The sequence below is a fragment of the Myotis daubentonii genome, chromosome 9 (genome assembly GCF_963259705.1).
Source record: "Myotis daubentonii chromosome 9, mMyoDau2.1, whole genome shotgun sequence".
Taxonomy (NCBI): Eukaryota; Metazoa; Chordata; class Mammalia; order Chiroptera; family Vespertilionidae; genus Myotis; species Myotis daubentonii.
The window spans coordinates 38,602,907-38,620,465 of NC_081848.1; the positions used below are offsets into that span (position 1 = coordinate 38,602,907).

Here is a 17,559-nt window from a genome sequence, read left to right on the forward strand (position 1 = left end):
AAATTACTTTGGGTTCTGCTTTTCTTCTTCAAGTCTTTCTGTGGTTAGGCAACAATATCTGAATGGTGAGGAGTTCTTTACTTACAGTACTGTGCTAGTTGCTGTGGAGGTTGTAAAACTATGAGACATGCTCCTTGTTCCTTAGGGGCTAGATGTATAATTGGTAAGCCAAATAATATATGTACCATATAGATAGTAAGGGCTAAAGTTACATACTTGTTCATTTTTTTTCTTTCACTTAAAATGTTCTGGATATTAACTCTGTTCTTGGCCTTGTGCTTCGTATTGCTGATACAGAGATGAATAGGTGATCCCTGATCTGAGTTTAGTTGGGTAGGTAAAACAATAAATGGATAATAACAATATAGTGTTATAGGTGCTCTGAAATCTGGGATAGGTTATGATATGACCTCAAAGAAGAAGGTAATCATTTCTACTTGGGAGCATGAGCCTGGAAAGGCATTATGTAGTAGTAGTAGTGATGCTTTCAGTGAGTCTTAAAAAAACAGATTTTTGGCCAATTGGGAAACAGGAGGAAAGGCATTTTAGAGAGAAGGGGCAGTTGTGAGTAAAGACATGGAGATGTGGAATAGCCTGTGTCAGTGGTCTGCAAACTGTGACTCGCGAGCCACGTGCGGCTCTTTGGCCCCTTGAGTGTGGCTCTTCCTAAGCATTAGGAGTACCCTAATTAAGTTAATAACAATGTACCTACCTATATAGTTTAAGTTTAAAAAATTTGGCTCTCGGGGAGAAACCAAGATTGCAGCATAGGTAAACACCGAAATTGCTGCCTCCTACAACAACTTCAAAAATACAACAAAAAGACAAAACTGACATCATCCAGAACTACAGGAAGGCTGGCTAAGTGGAAATTCTACAACTAGAAGGAAAGAGAAAAGCACACTGAGAGTCAGGAGCTGCGGAAGTAAAGTGCAAAGGTATGGAGGCTCGAGCGCGCGCGTGCGGAAAGGGGCTGGTACCTGAGGACGCGGCTGTCTTTTTGAATCGGGAGGGAGTCACAAGCTCCCGACTGCTCTGAACTCCAGTTCCAGGAAGTCTCTGGGGACCCAGGACTCATACGGGGAGGAACTGGACTGTCTGGAAGCGGGCAGAACTCGGAACTCCAGGGTGGCTTTCTCTCAGAGGTGCTTGCAGTGATTACCAGGACACTGAGACACACGGCCCCTTAGGGCAGGGCTGAGGATCTGCCATAGCTGCTTGCTCCGCCCTGTTGATTCCTTGAGACCCTGCCCCACCCAGGCTGCTGCAGAGGCTTTTGCATATGAATGCCCTGGCCCTTTGCAACCTGAAAATTACCTAACAAATTACAGCTGGGCCAGACAGACCCAGAACTTCCAAGAGAAGGCCCAAGGCCCCACAGCAGCTTGCATTGCTTCACAGCTAGGCCTCATCTGGGCACCTCCAAACTCCAAAAAAGGAAGGGGAATCTGTAGATCTTTTCATAGCTCCTGGTGGGTAACCTCAGGCAGAGACTAAATTAGCACCTCCTTAGATCCAAGAGCCAGTGTACCCAGTGGTCAGAGTGGGACCATCCAGATTACAACTCCTCAGATCCATAAGGGACACACTCAGGGGGCAGACTCAGTGAGCACCAAAGCCCCACTGAAGCAAGTCTTGCCCCAGAAGGGTGTCTTCAGCACAGAAGTTCTCCCACTGCAGACACAGCTGATTCTCACTGCCAATTGGCTTGGAGGTCAATTCCTCCCAGTGATACCTACAACAATCAAGGCATAACTACAACAAGACTGTTCACAAAGCCCACAAGGGGGTGCACCAAGAGTGTCCACCTCAGGTAACTGGGGAGGCTGAGCCACTGGGCCCTATAGGACACCTAGCACACAAAACCACTCTACCAACACAGGGAAGCATAAAAAATGCGGAGACAAAGAAACAGGTCACAAATGACAGAAATGGAGCAAAGCAAACGACTGGATATAGAGTTCAAAACCACGTTTATAAGGTTTTTCAAGAATTTTATGGAAACCACCGATAAATTTAGTGAGACCCTGGAGGATATGAAAAAAGACCAACTAGAAATTAAGCATACACTGACTGAAATAAAGAATAATATACAGAGATCCAACAGCAGACAAGAGGATCCCAAGAATCAAGTCAAAGATTTGAAATACAAAGAAACAAAAAATACCCAACCGAAGAAGCAAAAAGAAAAAAGAATCCAAAAATATGAAGATAATGTAAGGAGCCTCTGGGACAACTTCAAGCGTACCAACATCAGAATTATAGGGGTGCCAGAAGAAGAGAGAGAGCAAGATATTGAAAACCTATTTGAAGAAATAATGACAGAAAACTTCCCCTACCTGGTGAAAGAAATAGACTTACAAGTCCAGGAAGCGCAGAGAACCCCAAACAAAAGGAATCCAAAGAGGACCACACCAAGACACGTCATAATTAAAATGCCAAGAGCAAAAGACAAAGAGACAATCTTAAAAGCAGCAAGAGAGAAAAAGTCAGTTACCTACAAGGGAATACCCATACGACTGTCAGCTGATTTCTCAACAGAAACCATGCAGGCCAGAAGAGAGTGGCAAGAAATATTCAAAGTGATGAATGCCAAGAACCTACAACCAAGATTACTTTATCCAGCAAAGCTATCATTCAGAATTGAAGGTCAGATAAAGAGCTTCACAGATAAGAAAAAGCTAAAGGAGTTCATCACCACCAAACCAGCATTATATGAAATGCTGAAAGTTATTCTTTAAGAAGAGGAAGAAGAAAAAGGAACTCTTACCATTTGCCACAGCATGGATGGAACTGGAGAGCATTATGCTAAGTGAAATAAGCCAGTCAGAGAAGGATAAATGCCACATAATCTCACTCATTTGTGGAATATAATGAACAACATAAACTGATGAACAAGGACTGATCCAGAGACGGAGAGGCATTGATTGGACTGTCGGGCCTTGGAGGGAAGGTTGGGGAGGGTGGAGGTATGGGGATAAGATCAACCAAAGGACTTATATGCAAGCATATAGGCCTAACCAATGGACACGGACAACAGGGGTGTGAGGGCATGAGCGGGGGGGGGGGGGGGTAACATGGGGATAAGGACACATATGTAATATCTTAATCAATAAAAAATATATTTAAAAAATTTGGCTCTCAAAAGAAATTTCAATCTTTTTACTGTTGATATTTGGCTCCGTTGACTAATGAGTTTGCCGACCACTGGCCTATCTCATTAGAAGGCATGCAAGTAGTTTGGCTGGTATAGATTTTAGGTTGAGAACTCTTTAAAAAGAGATAAGACTAGAAAGATTGAAAGGGGTATGATCCTGAATGGTCTTGGGTTCTACCTTGTGTGTTTTGTTTTAGACATGTTACTCTGGGCATAGTTTGGAGGATGGAGGAATTGGATGAGGGCAAGACAGGAGTAAGGGTGACCAATTAGGAGACTGATAAGTCTGAAGCAAGGTGATGAAAGCTTCAACCAGGACAGCTTTAATGGTGAGAAGAGCAGTTTTAGGGAGGGCTTCCCTGGAGGTAGTTTGTTTTAAGTGTAAGTGTGAAGGAGGTGATTTATGTGTTTCAGCAGAAGCGGATTCTAGGGGATTATTAGAGAGTAGAAGAACTCGAGTAAAGTATCCAACTGGATAAAGAATGTCACTAGGTTAGATGCTCTTGTATTCTTTTTATTCCCATTCTTTCCTTTTTGCTGCCCTCTTAACTGCTAGGCTTACTGCTACTGCTTTCTCTGCAGCTCCCTTGTGTTTGGGAGGTCTGTGACTCCATTCCAGACCATTGAAAAGGCTATATAGCTCTTCTCCTATCCTCTCTCACTGCAAGATTAGGTTATTTCACTAGGCCATTGTCTCTGAAAGACAATTATTTGATTCTGAGATGTTATTTTCAAATCAAAAGAATTGGCGAGGCTTGGGGCAGCGTTCTTTGTGAGGGCATCGCCGGGGCCAGACGCTGGGGTCCGGATGCCGGGGATGGCGTGAGGAGCGGCTCGCTGGCTGGTATTGGCATCTGTCCGATGTGGGGCTCTCCGGAGAGGACCAAGCTTGAAGAAAGATGGAGATATCTCTGCCAGACCGGGCGGCTCAGGTCGGAGCCTGGTACCGTCGAGGTCATGAAGTTCAGGAAAGAGAAAGCCCTAACTGAATCAAGAAATGGTGATGCTTACAGCCTCTCCTCCTTGCCTATCAGCAGAAGGGACTAGGGAAAGCCCTCAGCCTCCCAACTCCAGTGAAGCCTCCTGCAAGGTCCATGACCACAGTCCTTTGTCCCAGGCTCTGGGAGGTTCCCCGAGATGTGCAATCCACTGAGCATAACCAGATGATGAATAAACATGACAGATACCAACTATGTATGAGTGAGTGATGGTTGGTTTCTCAGTATGAGTAGGTTCTAGCTGTTGTAGTGTCTTGTCTCTGCTGTTTGTTCTCTAATAGGCCTTTGATTTACAACCCAGGGTCTCCAGGCCCTTATGGATCCATAATTATGGGGCCTGGCACTTATTTTCATTATTTACAAAACCCCAACAGAAAAGCTGCACAGGCTAACTAAACCCTCAAACTTGTTTGTGTGGAATAACACTGGCTAATTGTCACATGCCAATCTATCATAGCTTTGGTTGTTAGTTTAAAACGACAGAATATTAAAGTGATTATTTTAAAACTTGAAAAAAAGAAAAAAATTGGCATTTTATGTCTATTCAAAACTAAATTAGTATCTTCCCCCATTCTTCAGTCTACCTTATCCCATGAAATGGCATACTGTTTGATAGTTTTTTTTGCATAGGGGTTTTATACATTTTTCTGTTAGTTATCCTATATATTTCATGTTTAATGTTATTGTAAATAAATCATTTTTTTTATTTTCTAAGAGTATATAGCTAATATTCAGGAATGCAATGGATTTATTTTTAGTTTATTTTTATTTTTTATTGATTTCAGAGAGGAAGGGAGACGGATAGAGAGATAGAAACATCAATGATGAGAGAGAATCATTGATTGGCTGCCTCCTGCACATCCCCTACTATGGATCGAGCCTGCAACCCAGGCATGTGCCCTTGAGCGGAATCGAACCCGGGAACCTTCAGTCTGCAGGCCAACGTTCTATCCACAGAGCCAAACCAGCTACGGCTGCATTTTTGTTTAATAATTTTATATCTAACAACCTTGCTAAAGTTCATGTAGCAATTTAAATAAGTTATGTGTAGATTATTTTGGATTTGTTTTTTACAGGCAATCATATGAGCGAATAATGGCTTTGTGTAATGTTACTATAACGATACCAGCAATCTCCTGATTAAAGTTTGCATGATATGCCTAGTTCTGCCTTTTATATTCATACTTTTGATAGCCCTTTGTTTTAGATATAAGCCATATAAACAACATGTAGTTAGTTTTTAAATATATATATAATCTGACAGTTTTTATTTTTTAATTGGAGTACTTACTTAATTACATTTAATGTAGCTATTGATATAAGTGAGTTTAAACCTATCTTTTATTAAATGTTTGTTTGCCTTATTTGCCCAGTGTTCTTTTTTTCCTTTCGTTCCTTGCCATACTTTGGGTTGACTCTATATTAAATTCTCTCCTCCATCTCTCTTTATTAGCTTAGGAGTTATACATCCTTTTATACTTTTTTTACTAGTTAACCTAGATATTGCAATATGAATTCTAGACTTTCAAGAGTAAATATTAAATTTGATACTTTTACCTTCTTTAGCTCCCTTTATCCACCTTCCTGACTTACATGTAAGTGTAATTGTATACTTTTATTCTCCATTTTTCTCTCTAGGATAATTTATTATTTTTACTTCATTTATTTTTTTGCTTTATTTTTTCCAGTTTTATTGAGGAATAGTTGATATACATCACTGTAAAAGTTTAGGCATAAGAACGATGGTTTGATTTACATATATGATTACCACAGTAGGTTTAGCTAACATCCATTATCTCATATCTACAATAATAAAAGCATAGTATGCTAATTAGAATGGATGTCCTTCTGGACGACCTTCCAGATGAAGCCGGGGCTGCGAGGGAAGCCCGAGTCCTGGTTGCCTGCCAGCGGCTGGAGGAAAGCCCAGGTCCTGGGTGCCAGCCAGCAGCCGGAGGGAAGCCCGGGTCCCAGATGCCAGGGGGAAGAGGGTGCCAGCAGCTGGGGGAATGAAGGGCTACTCTTGCATGAATTTTGTGCATTGGGCCTCTAGACTATATATATAAAAGCCAAGCGACCAGAACTACTGGTCACTATGACGCGCACTGTGGCTGGCCAACTGGCCCGATTGGCCAACCTCCTGCGGCCCCAACCCCCAACTGGCCCCACCCCCGATTGGCCCCCCCACCCGATGGGGGCAGGGTCAGCTGGCCAACCTCCTGTAGCCCCTTCCTCCCCCTGCAGGCCTGGCTCTGATCAGACCCCGATTGGGGGTGGGGCTGGCAGCCAACCTCCCACATCCCCTACTCCCAGCTGGCTCGGCCCCAATTGGCCCTGATTGGGGCGGGCCAGCTGGACCCCACCCATGCAGAAATTCGTGCACTGGGCCTCTAGTAGATACAATAAAAAGAAAAGAAAAAAAAATTTCTCCTTATGATGAGAATTCATAGGATTTACACTTTTTTCTTTCTTTTTTAAAAAATATATTTTTATTGATTTCAGAGAGGAAGGAAGAGGGAGAGAGAGATAGAAACATCCATGATGAGGAGAATCATTGATCGGCTGCCTCCTGCAAGTCACCCACTGGGGATTGAGCCCAAAACCCAGGCATGTGCCCTTGACCAGAGGAAGAGATAGAAATATCAGTGATAAGAGAGAATCATCGATCGGCTGCCTCTTGCACACCCCCCACTGGGGATCGAGCCCTTAACCTGGGCATGTGCCCCCAGCCAGAATCGAACCTGGGACCTTTCAGTTCACAGGCCAATGCTCTATCCACTGAGCCAAACCAGCTAGGGCTCTTCATTTATCTTTTAGTTTTCTAATACCTTCAAGTACACACACACACACACACACATACACACACACTTTTTTCTTTCTTTCTTTTTTTTCTGTTTGTTAATCCTCACCTGAGGATATTTTTCAATTGGTTTTTAGAGAGAGTGGAAGGGAGGGGGAGAGGGAGAAAGAAACTTTGATGTGAGATAGACACATTGATTGGATGCCTCCCACACGCATACACCCTGACCAGGGCCAGAGGTCGAGCCTGCAAACAAGTTACATGCTCTTGACTGGAATTGAACCCGGGACCTTTTAGTATGAGGGTTGATGCCCTATCCATTGAGTCAAATTGGCTAGGTCAACACTTTTTTCTTTTTTGGCATTCATAGTATTTTTCTAGTTTTCTCAGCAGGAATATTGGTCTGAGTTGTCTAGTCTGCCCTTACCAGAAGTGAGAGTCTTGCCATTGTCTTTTGCTGGATCTTTGTAATACACTTTTTAAGAAAAAAAAAAAAAAAGTGTTTTTGTTTGTTTGTTTTTGTTTGGTGCTGAAATCCGGGAGCAAACCAGGAAAAAAAAATGTTTTATTGACTTTAGAGCAAAGAAGGGAGAGGGAGAGAAAGATAGAAACGTCAATGATAACAGAGAATCATCTATCGGCTGCCTCCTGCCTCCTTGATCTCCTACTGGGGATCAAGCGGGAAACCTAGGCGTGTGGCCTGACCAGGAATGAAAATGTAACCTCCTGGTTCACGGATTGATGCTCAGCCACTGAACCACATTGGCTATGCTGCCACTCTTAATCTGTTTCTTTGCCTAGTTTTGCGCCTTCTATTTCAATCATCATATTAATGCTGGACTGGTATTTAAAATTGACTTTCCCAAGATTTTCCTATATAATAAAAGCCTAATATGCTAAGTGTCTGACCATTTGATCATTCAACCATTGCTGTGACACGCACTGACCACCAGGGGGCAGAAGCTCTGACCGGTAGGTTAGCTTGCTGCTGGGGTCCAGCTGATCAGGACTGGGCAAGACGGGTTGGACACTCCCTGGAGACCTCCCACTGTCCCTCCCGGGCCCTGATTGGCCCTGATCCGGACTGGATGAGATGAGCAGGACATGCCCTGGAGCCCTCCCACGGCCCCTCCCTGGCCCAGATCCTGCACTGGTGGGGTCCCTCTGCCTGGGCTGTACCCTCTCACAATCTGGGACCACTTGGGGGATGTTGGAGAGCCGGTTTCAGCCTGATCCCTGCAGGCCAGGCCAAGGGACCCCACCGGTGCACCAGACTTCTAAAATATATATATAGTAAGTGGTGTGCCAGGATTCTATGTCTTCTGACTTTATTACTATTGCTCCTTCCCCCACTGAGGCCTCCTTGTTGTGCTCAGTTATCTTCTTAGGAAGGTAGGGTGCTTCGTACTTGAGAACAGGGAATGAACAAATGAACATGGTTCTTTTTGTCTTTGAGGGAAATTTCTCACCAAAAGATTCTTTGTGCAAATTAGAGACCACCTCCCAATATTAAAACTAAAAGGGCCAGACCACTCATTTCTCAGTCTTGCTTGTACCTACAGTTCAGGCGCAAGACCTAGACCCAGTTAATTAGATTTACCTGCCCCAAACTTCTAATGGTAATCCAAAAAAACAAAAACAAAAAACAAGTAGATTAAAATTTCTTTTTCTGGTAATAGCATTAGTGGCTGCAGCACCCAATTTCCAGGGACTCCAAGAGCAAGGTGCTGACAGCATGGTTGGGTGGCCAGTGCTGGCAGTGTTGGTAGTACAGGTTGGTGCAACTCTTGTGTAACTGCACAGGAGAGAAAAGGTACTTTTACTCTCAAAAGCACATTTCTAGTTAGAAGTTAATGACATGGGAAAGGCGTAAAAAATTCCCATTCATTTTGCTGTATTTGGGTGTAACATACTGATTAAGAAAGCTCTCTCCTCTGAAATATATAAAGTTAAAGCCTTTGAATACTTGGATCATTGACTCTGTTTTGAACTGTTAGTTTCTCATGTTCTGTTTTTGGTTAGCTGGAAGGAGAGCATCAAGGTAACAATAGCTTCTTTTGTTCCAGGAGAATGATCCATCTGTGAGACTGAAAATTGCTTCATTATTGGGGTTATTGTCAAAGACTGCAGGATTTTCTCCAGACTGTATTATGGATGATGCCATTAACATCCTGCAGAATGAAAGTAAGTTGCAATTTAAAAGCTGTACACTTAGAGCAGAAATCTTTAGTTCCTTTTATATAGAATTTAAAACAGAATATTGTTGTGTTGGTATTAAAAAGAATTTGAGGATGATTCAATAAAACTATGTACATATATTTACATTAGAGTTAAAATGTAGTTTTGTCTCTCAATAACTATCATTTATGGGCCTGTACCTAGTGCCATATGCTTCAAGTATGTTGCATATGATAGAAGATAGATGTCATTGTCATTTTATAGGTGGGAAAACTGACGTTCAGAGAAGTTAACTAACTTTTTAAAGATTAAGTTGTATGGGACAGAGATATGTTTAGGTGACTGTGCACATTAACTCAGAAACCATGAGAGGTGCTGTCCTGGTCATATGTGGTCTCTGAGTTCCCTCCTTATAAAAGTGACATCTCTTAGGTCTCACATATTGTTGTTACTTTTTTTGTTTGTTGCTTGTTGATGTCCAATAACATTATTTCTGTGTTTAGGTGAAATGGGAAAATACTTTACCTTTTTAATGTTTTTTATTATTTTTCTGTGGGTTTTTTTTTAATGTACAAGATTATATTATAGAGTTAGTGCCTCAGTTACCTTACTATCTATAATAATAAAAGCATAATATGCTAATTAGACCAGACAGCTGAACAACCTTCCGGATGTCATTCTGGACGAAGCTGTGGTGGCGGGGGCCAAGGCAGAGGCAGTTAGGGACGATCAGGTAGGCAGGCAGAGTGGTTAGGGGAGATCAGGCTGCCAGAATGGTTAGGGGTGATCAGGCAGGCAGAATGGTTAGGGGCGATCAGGCAGGCAGAATGGTTAGGGGAGATCAGGCAGGCAGGGGAGCAGTCAGGCAAGTGGTTAGGGGCAAGCAGTTAGGGGTGATCAGGAAGGCAGGCAGGCAGGCAGAGTGGTTAGGGCAGCTGTGGGCAAACTACGGCCCGCGGGCCGGATCCGGCCCGTTTGAAATGAATAAAACTAAAAAAAAAAAAAAGACCATACCCTTTTATGTAATGATGTTTACTTTGAATTTATATTAGTTCACACAAACACTCCATCCATGCTTTTGTTCCGGCCCTCCGGTCCAGTTTAAGAACCTATTGTGGCCCTCGAGTCAAAAAGTTTGCCCACCACTGGGTTAGGGGCAATCAGGCAGGCAGGCAGAGGTGGTTAGGGGTGATCAGGCAGGCAGGGGAACAGTTAGGGGTGATCAGGCAGGCAGGCAAGTGGTTAGGGGCAATCAGGCAGGCGAGCAGTTAGGAGCCAGTGGTCCTGATTGCAAGAGGGTGCAGACTGGGCTGAGGGAACCCCCCCCCCCCAGCCCCCCTGCATGAATTTTTTGCACTGGGCCTCTAGTTGAAAATTAAATGAAAAGTTCTTTGGCCCTGCCTGATGTGGCTCAGTTGGTTGGAGCATTGTCTGATACACCAAAAGGTGGAGGGTTCAATTCCTAGTCAGGGCACATAACCCAGGTTTTGGGTTCAGTCTCTGGTTGGGGCATGTGTGGGAGGCAACTGATAGATGTTTCTCTGTCTCTCTCTCTCTCTCCCTCTCCCTCTCCCCTCCTCTCTAAAAATCAATTTTAAAAAAATATTTTTTAAATATATCTCATGGCAGCCCTGGCTGGATGGCTCAGTTGATTGGAGTGTTGTCCTGCACAGCAAAAATGTTGCAGGTTCGATTCCCCATCAGGGCATATACCTAGGTTTCAGGTTCAATCCCTGGTCCAGTGTGTATGGGAGGCAACTGATTGATGTTTCTCTCTCTCTCTCTCTCTCTCTCTCTCTCTCTCTCTCTCTCTCTTTCTCTCTTCTTCTCTCTCAAATTAATGAACATATCCTTGGGTGAGGATTAAATATATATATATATACACAAAAAAAGAAAAGAAAAATCTTTTGGTATTTCTGGAAAAATTGTAATTTGTTTGAATTAGTTGTGGTTTTAGAGAATAGTTTTATAGTTTTATTTTGGGTATACATATATAAACAAATGTGAATATTTAAATATTGGACAACATTTAGTCTATAAACTTAAAAGATTATGAGAGAAATAAAGGGCCAATGAATTCAGAGACAATCTAAACTTATTTATTGTACAGCTGTTAAATGTCAACAAATAGCTTACATATGTGACTTATTGGCTGAAGTTGAGAACTTCCAAAAAATTTTGTTAGAAACAACTTTATACCAAAATTGTAATTGTATTGAATTTCTACCAAAGACTTTCTTTTTTAATCCTCACCTGAGGATATTTTTCCATTGATTTCCAGAGAAAGTAGGAGGGAGGGAGGAGGGGGGAGGGAGAGACATATCGATTGCCATGCACACGACCTGGGCTGGGGAACCTGCAACAGAGGTATGTGCCCTTGATCAGTGCCTTTGACCAGGAATTGAACATGAGACCCTCCAGTCCACAGGCCAACACTCTAACCACTGAACCAAACTGGCCAGAGCACGTGAGGACATGTTTTTATTGATTTTAGAGAGAGACATTGATGTGAGAGAAAGACTAGAAGTCTTACTAAGAGGTGATTTAACAGTATTTTCGGAGCTTTAGTCATTTATATATCATGTACACCATTTCTTATATATTTGCTTCACATCTATACTATGGTTTACTTAGTGTTTTTCTTAAGTGGACAATTTTTTTAGTTAAATAAAACTAAAGGGGCTTGTTATATTAGAAATGTTAAAATGAAAATAGTGACACGTGACATCAATAGATAGTAACTGCAGTTTTTATTATGCACATTAAAATATCTACATGGTTATTTGAATGCCACCTAAATCCACTTGTATACTATGAGCATTAGAAGAACCATATTTTGGAACAAAGAAGAAAATCTGGCTAAGATGATTGGTATTGATTTATTTGGATTTGGATTTTTGCCCATTTATTAAACATTCATTGAACATTTAATGAGTTATGGTAGATTTTGATAATACAGAGGTGAATAAAATACTATCTTTGCTCTCAAGGTTCTTTTACTCTCCCGATTTAATCGGATGTAAAAGTAAGTAAGTATAGTAAAGAGTTATAGCTGATGTAGAGCATGCAGTGGAAGCATGGAGGAGAAAATGGTCCATTCTTGGGGAAGAGGAAAAGCTTCATACAGGAGGTGACACTTCAAGAATAGTAGGTACTCCCTCAGGAGTGGGGCTGAGAATGGAGTCGAGTGTGGACGAAGTCATTCTAGGTGAAGACGTTGGCCTGAGCAAAGATAGGGGGACATGAATCTAATTGGAAAAAGACAGGGAGGGCTAGACATTGTAGGGTATGTATGTATGTATGTATGTATGTATGTATGCATGCATGCATGCATGGATGCCCTACTAAGGAATTTGGACTGTATCTTGATGGCAGTGAAAAGCCCTTGAATTAGTCAAGTACTAAACATTTTGGGGGCACTTTGGCCAACGTGTGGAGGATTCAAATATTTAGATATGATACCTTTAGGAACTTAGCTTTAAGTTGAGGGGAATCAAAGATCAAATAGTAGAAATTAGCTGCCAAAAAAAAAATCTACATTCTTTACCCAAGTAAACTTAGTTTCTTTAGTGATCTCTTTTTGAAATTTTACAACACAACTTATCTTTCTTTCTAGAGTCTCATCAAGTCCTAGCTCAACTGTTGGACACTTTGCTTGCAATTGGCACTAAACTCTCAGAGAATCAAGCTATCCAGATGAGATTAGTTGATGTAGCCTGCAAGGTAAGAGTATAATGATTAGATATAGGGTTGCTTCTTTCTTGAACAGTTTTGCATTATCTGTTGGTAAGAGCTATAAGAACTGCTTAGTTCTACAATGTAAATTTGTAGCTGAGAATTGTCAAGGACTCCTAATGTTTTAGGAGCTATCTCATGTTGTTTTTTTCTTGATGTTGGATTAGGAATAAAGTTGAATAACTTGTTAGAAAATGAACTTCCTCTTTTTCCCCAAAGAAAAGAAAATAATTATAGTAGCTATCATGTATACTGTGCCAAATAAAAGTGCTCTCCTTATTATGGTACCTTATATCCAGTTTTTCATTTTTCCTCACAGTCCTTTAGGCAAAGTACTGTTACCCCTTTTATAAAGGTGGGGATTGAGGTGTAGGGAGTTTAACTTGTCCAAGTTTTCATACCTAGGAAGTTGCAGAACCAGGCTATGGGTTCTGGTTTTGCTGGTTCCAAAGCCCATGTTCTTTTTATTGTGCCTTGTTGCCTCAGTGAACAGAACAACTAGACCCAAACAACTGTTGGGGAAAGGTTTTTCTTTTTTAAGTTTATTTTTTCTGATTATAAAGTAAATACACTAGTTTGTGCCTTTTGATTTAATGTAGAGCTTTTAATTAGCTGCCTTTTGTAAATAACAGCAGCTCCTAAACTTGTAGAATTGGTTTTACTTTTAATCTTTGTGATAAATTGATTTTGAAGTTATAAGAAGACAAATATGTTAGAATTGTAGAAGAGTATTATATTTATAGAATTAGAACACTATTTCTGAGTCCCAGGAAAGAGTGCTTCAGCCCTAACCGGTTTGGCTCAGTGGATAGAGCGTCAGCCTGTGGACTCAAGGGTCCCAGGTTCGATTCTGGTCAAGGGCATGTACCTTGGTTGCGGGCAATCCCCAGTAGTGGCTGTGCATGAGGCAGCTGATCGATGTTTCTCTCTCATTGATGTTTCTAACTCTCTATCCCTCTCCCTTCCTTTTTTAAAATATATTTTAAAAAAGAGAGTGCTTTAGTTTTCTTTTTTTCTTTTTAATTAAATCTTTATTGTTCAGATTATTACATTTGTTCCTCGTTTTTCCCCCCATAACTCCCCTCCTCCCAGTTCCCGCCCCACCCTCCGCCCTCACTCCCCACCCACTGTCCTCATCCATAGGTGCATGATTTTTGTCCAGTCTCTTCCCGCATCTCCCACACCCCTTTCCCCCCCCAAGAATAGTCAGTCCATTCCCTTTCTATGTCCCTGATTCTATTATGCTCACCAGATTATTTGTTCACTTGATTCTTAGATTCACTTGTTGATAGATGCATGTTTGTTGTGTATAATTAGTATCTTTACCTTTTTCTTCTTCTTCCTCTTCTTAAAGGATACCTTTCAGCATTTCATATAATACTGGTTTGGTGGTGATGAACTCCTTTAGCTTTTCCTTATCTGTGAAGCTCTTTATCTGACCTTCAGTTCTGAATGATAGCTTTGCTGGATAAAGTAATCTTGGGTGTAGGTTCTTGGTATTCATCACTTTGAATATTTCTTGCCATTCCCTTCTGGCCTGCAAAGTTTCTGTTGAGAAATCAGCTGACAGTCGTATGGGTATTCCCTTGTAGGTAACTGACTGTCTTTCTCTTGCTGCTTTTAGGATTTTCTCTTTGTCTTTTGCTCTTGGCATTTTAATTATGATGTGTCTTGGTGTGGTCCTCTTTGGATTCCTTTTGTTTGGGGTTCTCTGCGCTTCCTGGACCTGTAAGTCTATTTCTTTCACCAGGTGGGGGAAGTTTTCTGTCATGATTTCTTCAAATAGGTTTTCAATATCTTGCTCTCTCTCATCTTCTGGCACCCCTATAATTCTGATGTTGGTACGCTTGAAGCTGTCCCAGAGGCTCCTTACACTATCTTCGTATTTTCGGATTCTTTTTTCATTTTGCTTTTCCAGTTGGGTGTTTTTTGCTTCTTCGCATTTCAAATCATTGATTTGATTCTTGCGCTCGTCTGGTCTGCTGTTGGGAGTCTGCATAGTATTCTTTATTTCAGTCAGTGTATGCTTAATTTCTAGTTGGTTCTTTATCATAACATCGAGGGTCTCATTAGATTTCTTGTTGATCTCATTAAGTTTATCAGCAGCTTCTAGACAGTTCTTGAGAGACCTTAAAAGTGTGGTTCTGAACTCTATATCTTCCATTGACAATTTTGTCCTGTTTCTTTGTCTCCGCATTATTTTTTATGCTTTCTTGGTGCACCCCCTAGTGGTCTTTGTGCACAGTCTTGTTGTAGTTAAGCCTTGATTGTTGTAATTAATACTGGGGGGATTTGACCTCCAGGCCAACTGGCTGTGAGAGTCAGCTGTGTCTGCAGTGGGAAAATTCTGTCCTCTGGGGAGGTGCTAATCTAGCCTTTGCCTGAGGCTATCTGGCAAATGGCTCTGTGCAGGGCTTGGGTGGGGCGGGTCGCAGGGGATCAAACAGGGCGGGCGGAGCGAGCAGTTATGGCTGCTCTCAGTTCCGTCCCTAGGGGCTCTGCCTCACAGAGTCCCAGCAACTGCTGCAAACCTCGGAGAGAAAGCTGCCTTCGAGTTCCGACCGAAGCCAGACAGTCCCACTTCTTCCGTTTGAGTCTGGGTCCCTAGAGACTCGCCCGGATCTGGAGCTCAGAGTCTGAAACTCCCTCCCGATTGAAAACAACAACCTCGCCCTCTGCCGCCAGCCCGCTCCGCGCGCACTCCGCACCTGAGTATTTCACTTCAGCACTGCGCCGCCTCTGAGTCGGGGTATGATAATCTCTTTCCTCCTAGTTGTAGAATTTCCACTCAGCCAGCCTTCCTGTGGTTCTGGATGATGTCCGTTCCGTCTTTTAGGTGTACCCTTGAATTGGTTGTTCGAGGCAGCAATCTCCGGCGTTAACCTATGCCTCCATCTTGGTTCTCCTAGTTTTCTTAATAAACAACAAACACAAAACACTTTGACAAGCATAATATTAAGAGCCTAATGAAAAAAACTAGGGATTGTATGTTTGCGAGTAAGTATATCTCTACATATGTATATATTTATATATTTATTTAGTTAGTTGTATTTATGAGGTCATGCTTGTGAGAAAAGAGTTGTACTAAGTGGATTGTTACACTTGAAGTGGAAATTTCTTAAATTTGATTTTAATAAACTTTATATTGTAAAAATTTATATTCATAGAAACTTTGGAAAGATAATGAAAAGTATGAAGAAAAAACTATACTCATAATTCACTCCCCAAAGGTGACCATTATTAGTCTTTTGATGTATTGCTTTCTGATATTCTCCTGCATGCAAATAATTTGCTATTTTTTTAAACTTTATTTTTTAACTATTTAATTTTTAACTATTTAATTGCACGTGTGTTTCATTTTTTTAATATTTTTATTGATTTTTAGAGAGAGATGAATGGAGAGGGATAGAGAGATAGAAACACTGATGAGAGAGAAACATCATTGGTCTCATTGATCAGCTGCCTCCTGCATGCCCTCTTCTGGGGATCAAGCCCCAAACCCCGGCATGTGTCCTTGACAGGACTCGATCCCGGGACCTTTCAGTCTGCAGGCCGAAGCTGAGCCAAACTGTTTGCTATTTTTTTAAACACATAGCTGTAACCATATATTGCTTTTGCTCTTTCACTAACATTAAAGCAGAAGTATTTTCCTTATATTGTAAATGTTGTTAATGGATACATGATATTTTGTTAAATAATTAAACTACACTTTACCTAACTTTCTCCTATTATTGGAAGTTTATATTGTAACAATTTTTAAAATTATAAAAAATACTGAAATAAATATTATTAGTCTAAAACATTTTCTGTATTTAGAGTTGTTTCCTAAACATAAATGGTTCATAAATAGAATTACTAGTTAAAAGCATTTAGAGTTTGTTAGAATATCATCTCGATACTTCAAGTTTGCAGGTTTGATTCCTGGTCAAGGCACATACAAGAAACAACCAATGAATGCATGGTTGGGTGGAGCCTAATTTCACTGTATTATTCTAGCATTGGATATTAATATTTAAAAACTAAATATAAACTTGTTGATTTGTTTGGAGGAAAATGGTGTTTTATTTTTTTAAATTTCCTTTTAAAAATATTATTAGTGAGGCTTCATACTTGTTTTCCATTTGTATTTCCTTTCTTGAGAGAACTTTTCATGTTTCTTGCCAGTTTCTCATATGTGCTCTTTGCGTTGTAGAAGCTCATAGTAGGGTAAAAAAAATCTGGAAATAGCAGATCTGTCATAAGCTTTTGCAGACTCAACTAAATTAAGACTATCTGCCCAACCTGTGTGGCTCAGTGGTTGAGTGTGGACCTAGGAACAAGGAGGTCATGGTTCGATTCCTGGTTAGGGTACACGCCCAGGTCTCAGGCTCGATTCCTGGTAGGGTGTGTGCAGGAGGCAGCTGATCATTGATGTTTCTATCTCTCTCTTCCTCTCTCTGAAATCGGTAAAAACATATCTTTAAAAAAGATTTAAAAATAAAGACTATCTAAGATTCATAGCCACAGTTACTATTCCTAATGCCATTTTGACAGTGATTTTTGTGTGCCTTGCGATATTATTCGTATATAATAACATGTACTGCTTTGATAGTAATAATACAAAGTATGTTCTCTAACCACAATGGAATGAAATTAGAAATCAGTAACAGAAATTTGGGAAACTCACAAATATGTGGAAATTGAAACAACAT

The 17,559-nt window shown here is 41.1% G+C and overlaps 1 protein-coding gene across 4 annotated transcripts in view; it reads left to right on the plus strand.

The window, feature by feature from the left end:
- Positions 1 to 17,559, plus strand: part of INTS4 (integrator complex subunit 4) — a 93,321-nt gene that overhangs the window by 6,791 nt on the left and 68,971 nt on the right. For all 4 annotated transcript variants that reach the window (XM_059708354.1, XM_059708355.1, XM_059708356.1 and 1 more), the window contains exons 3-4: positions 9,022 to 9,139; positions 12,750 to 12,856. In XM_059708354.1, coding sequence (XP_059564337.1) covers positions 9,022 to 9,139; positions 12,750 to 12,856 — 225 coding nt within the window. The remainder of the gene's footprint in view (positions 1 to 9,021; positions 9,140 to 12,749; positions 12,857 to 17,559) is intronic.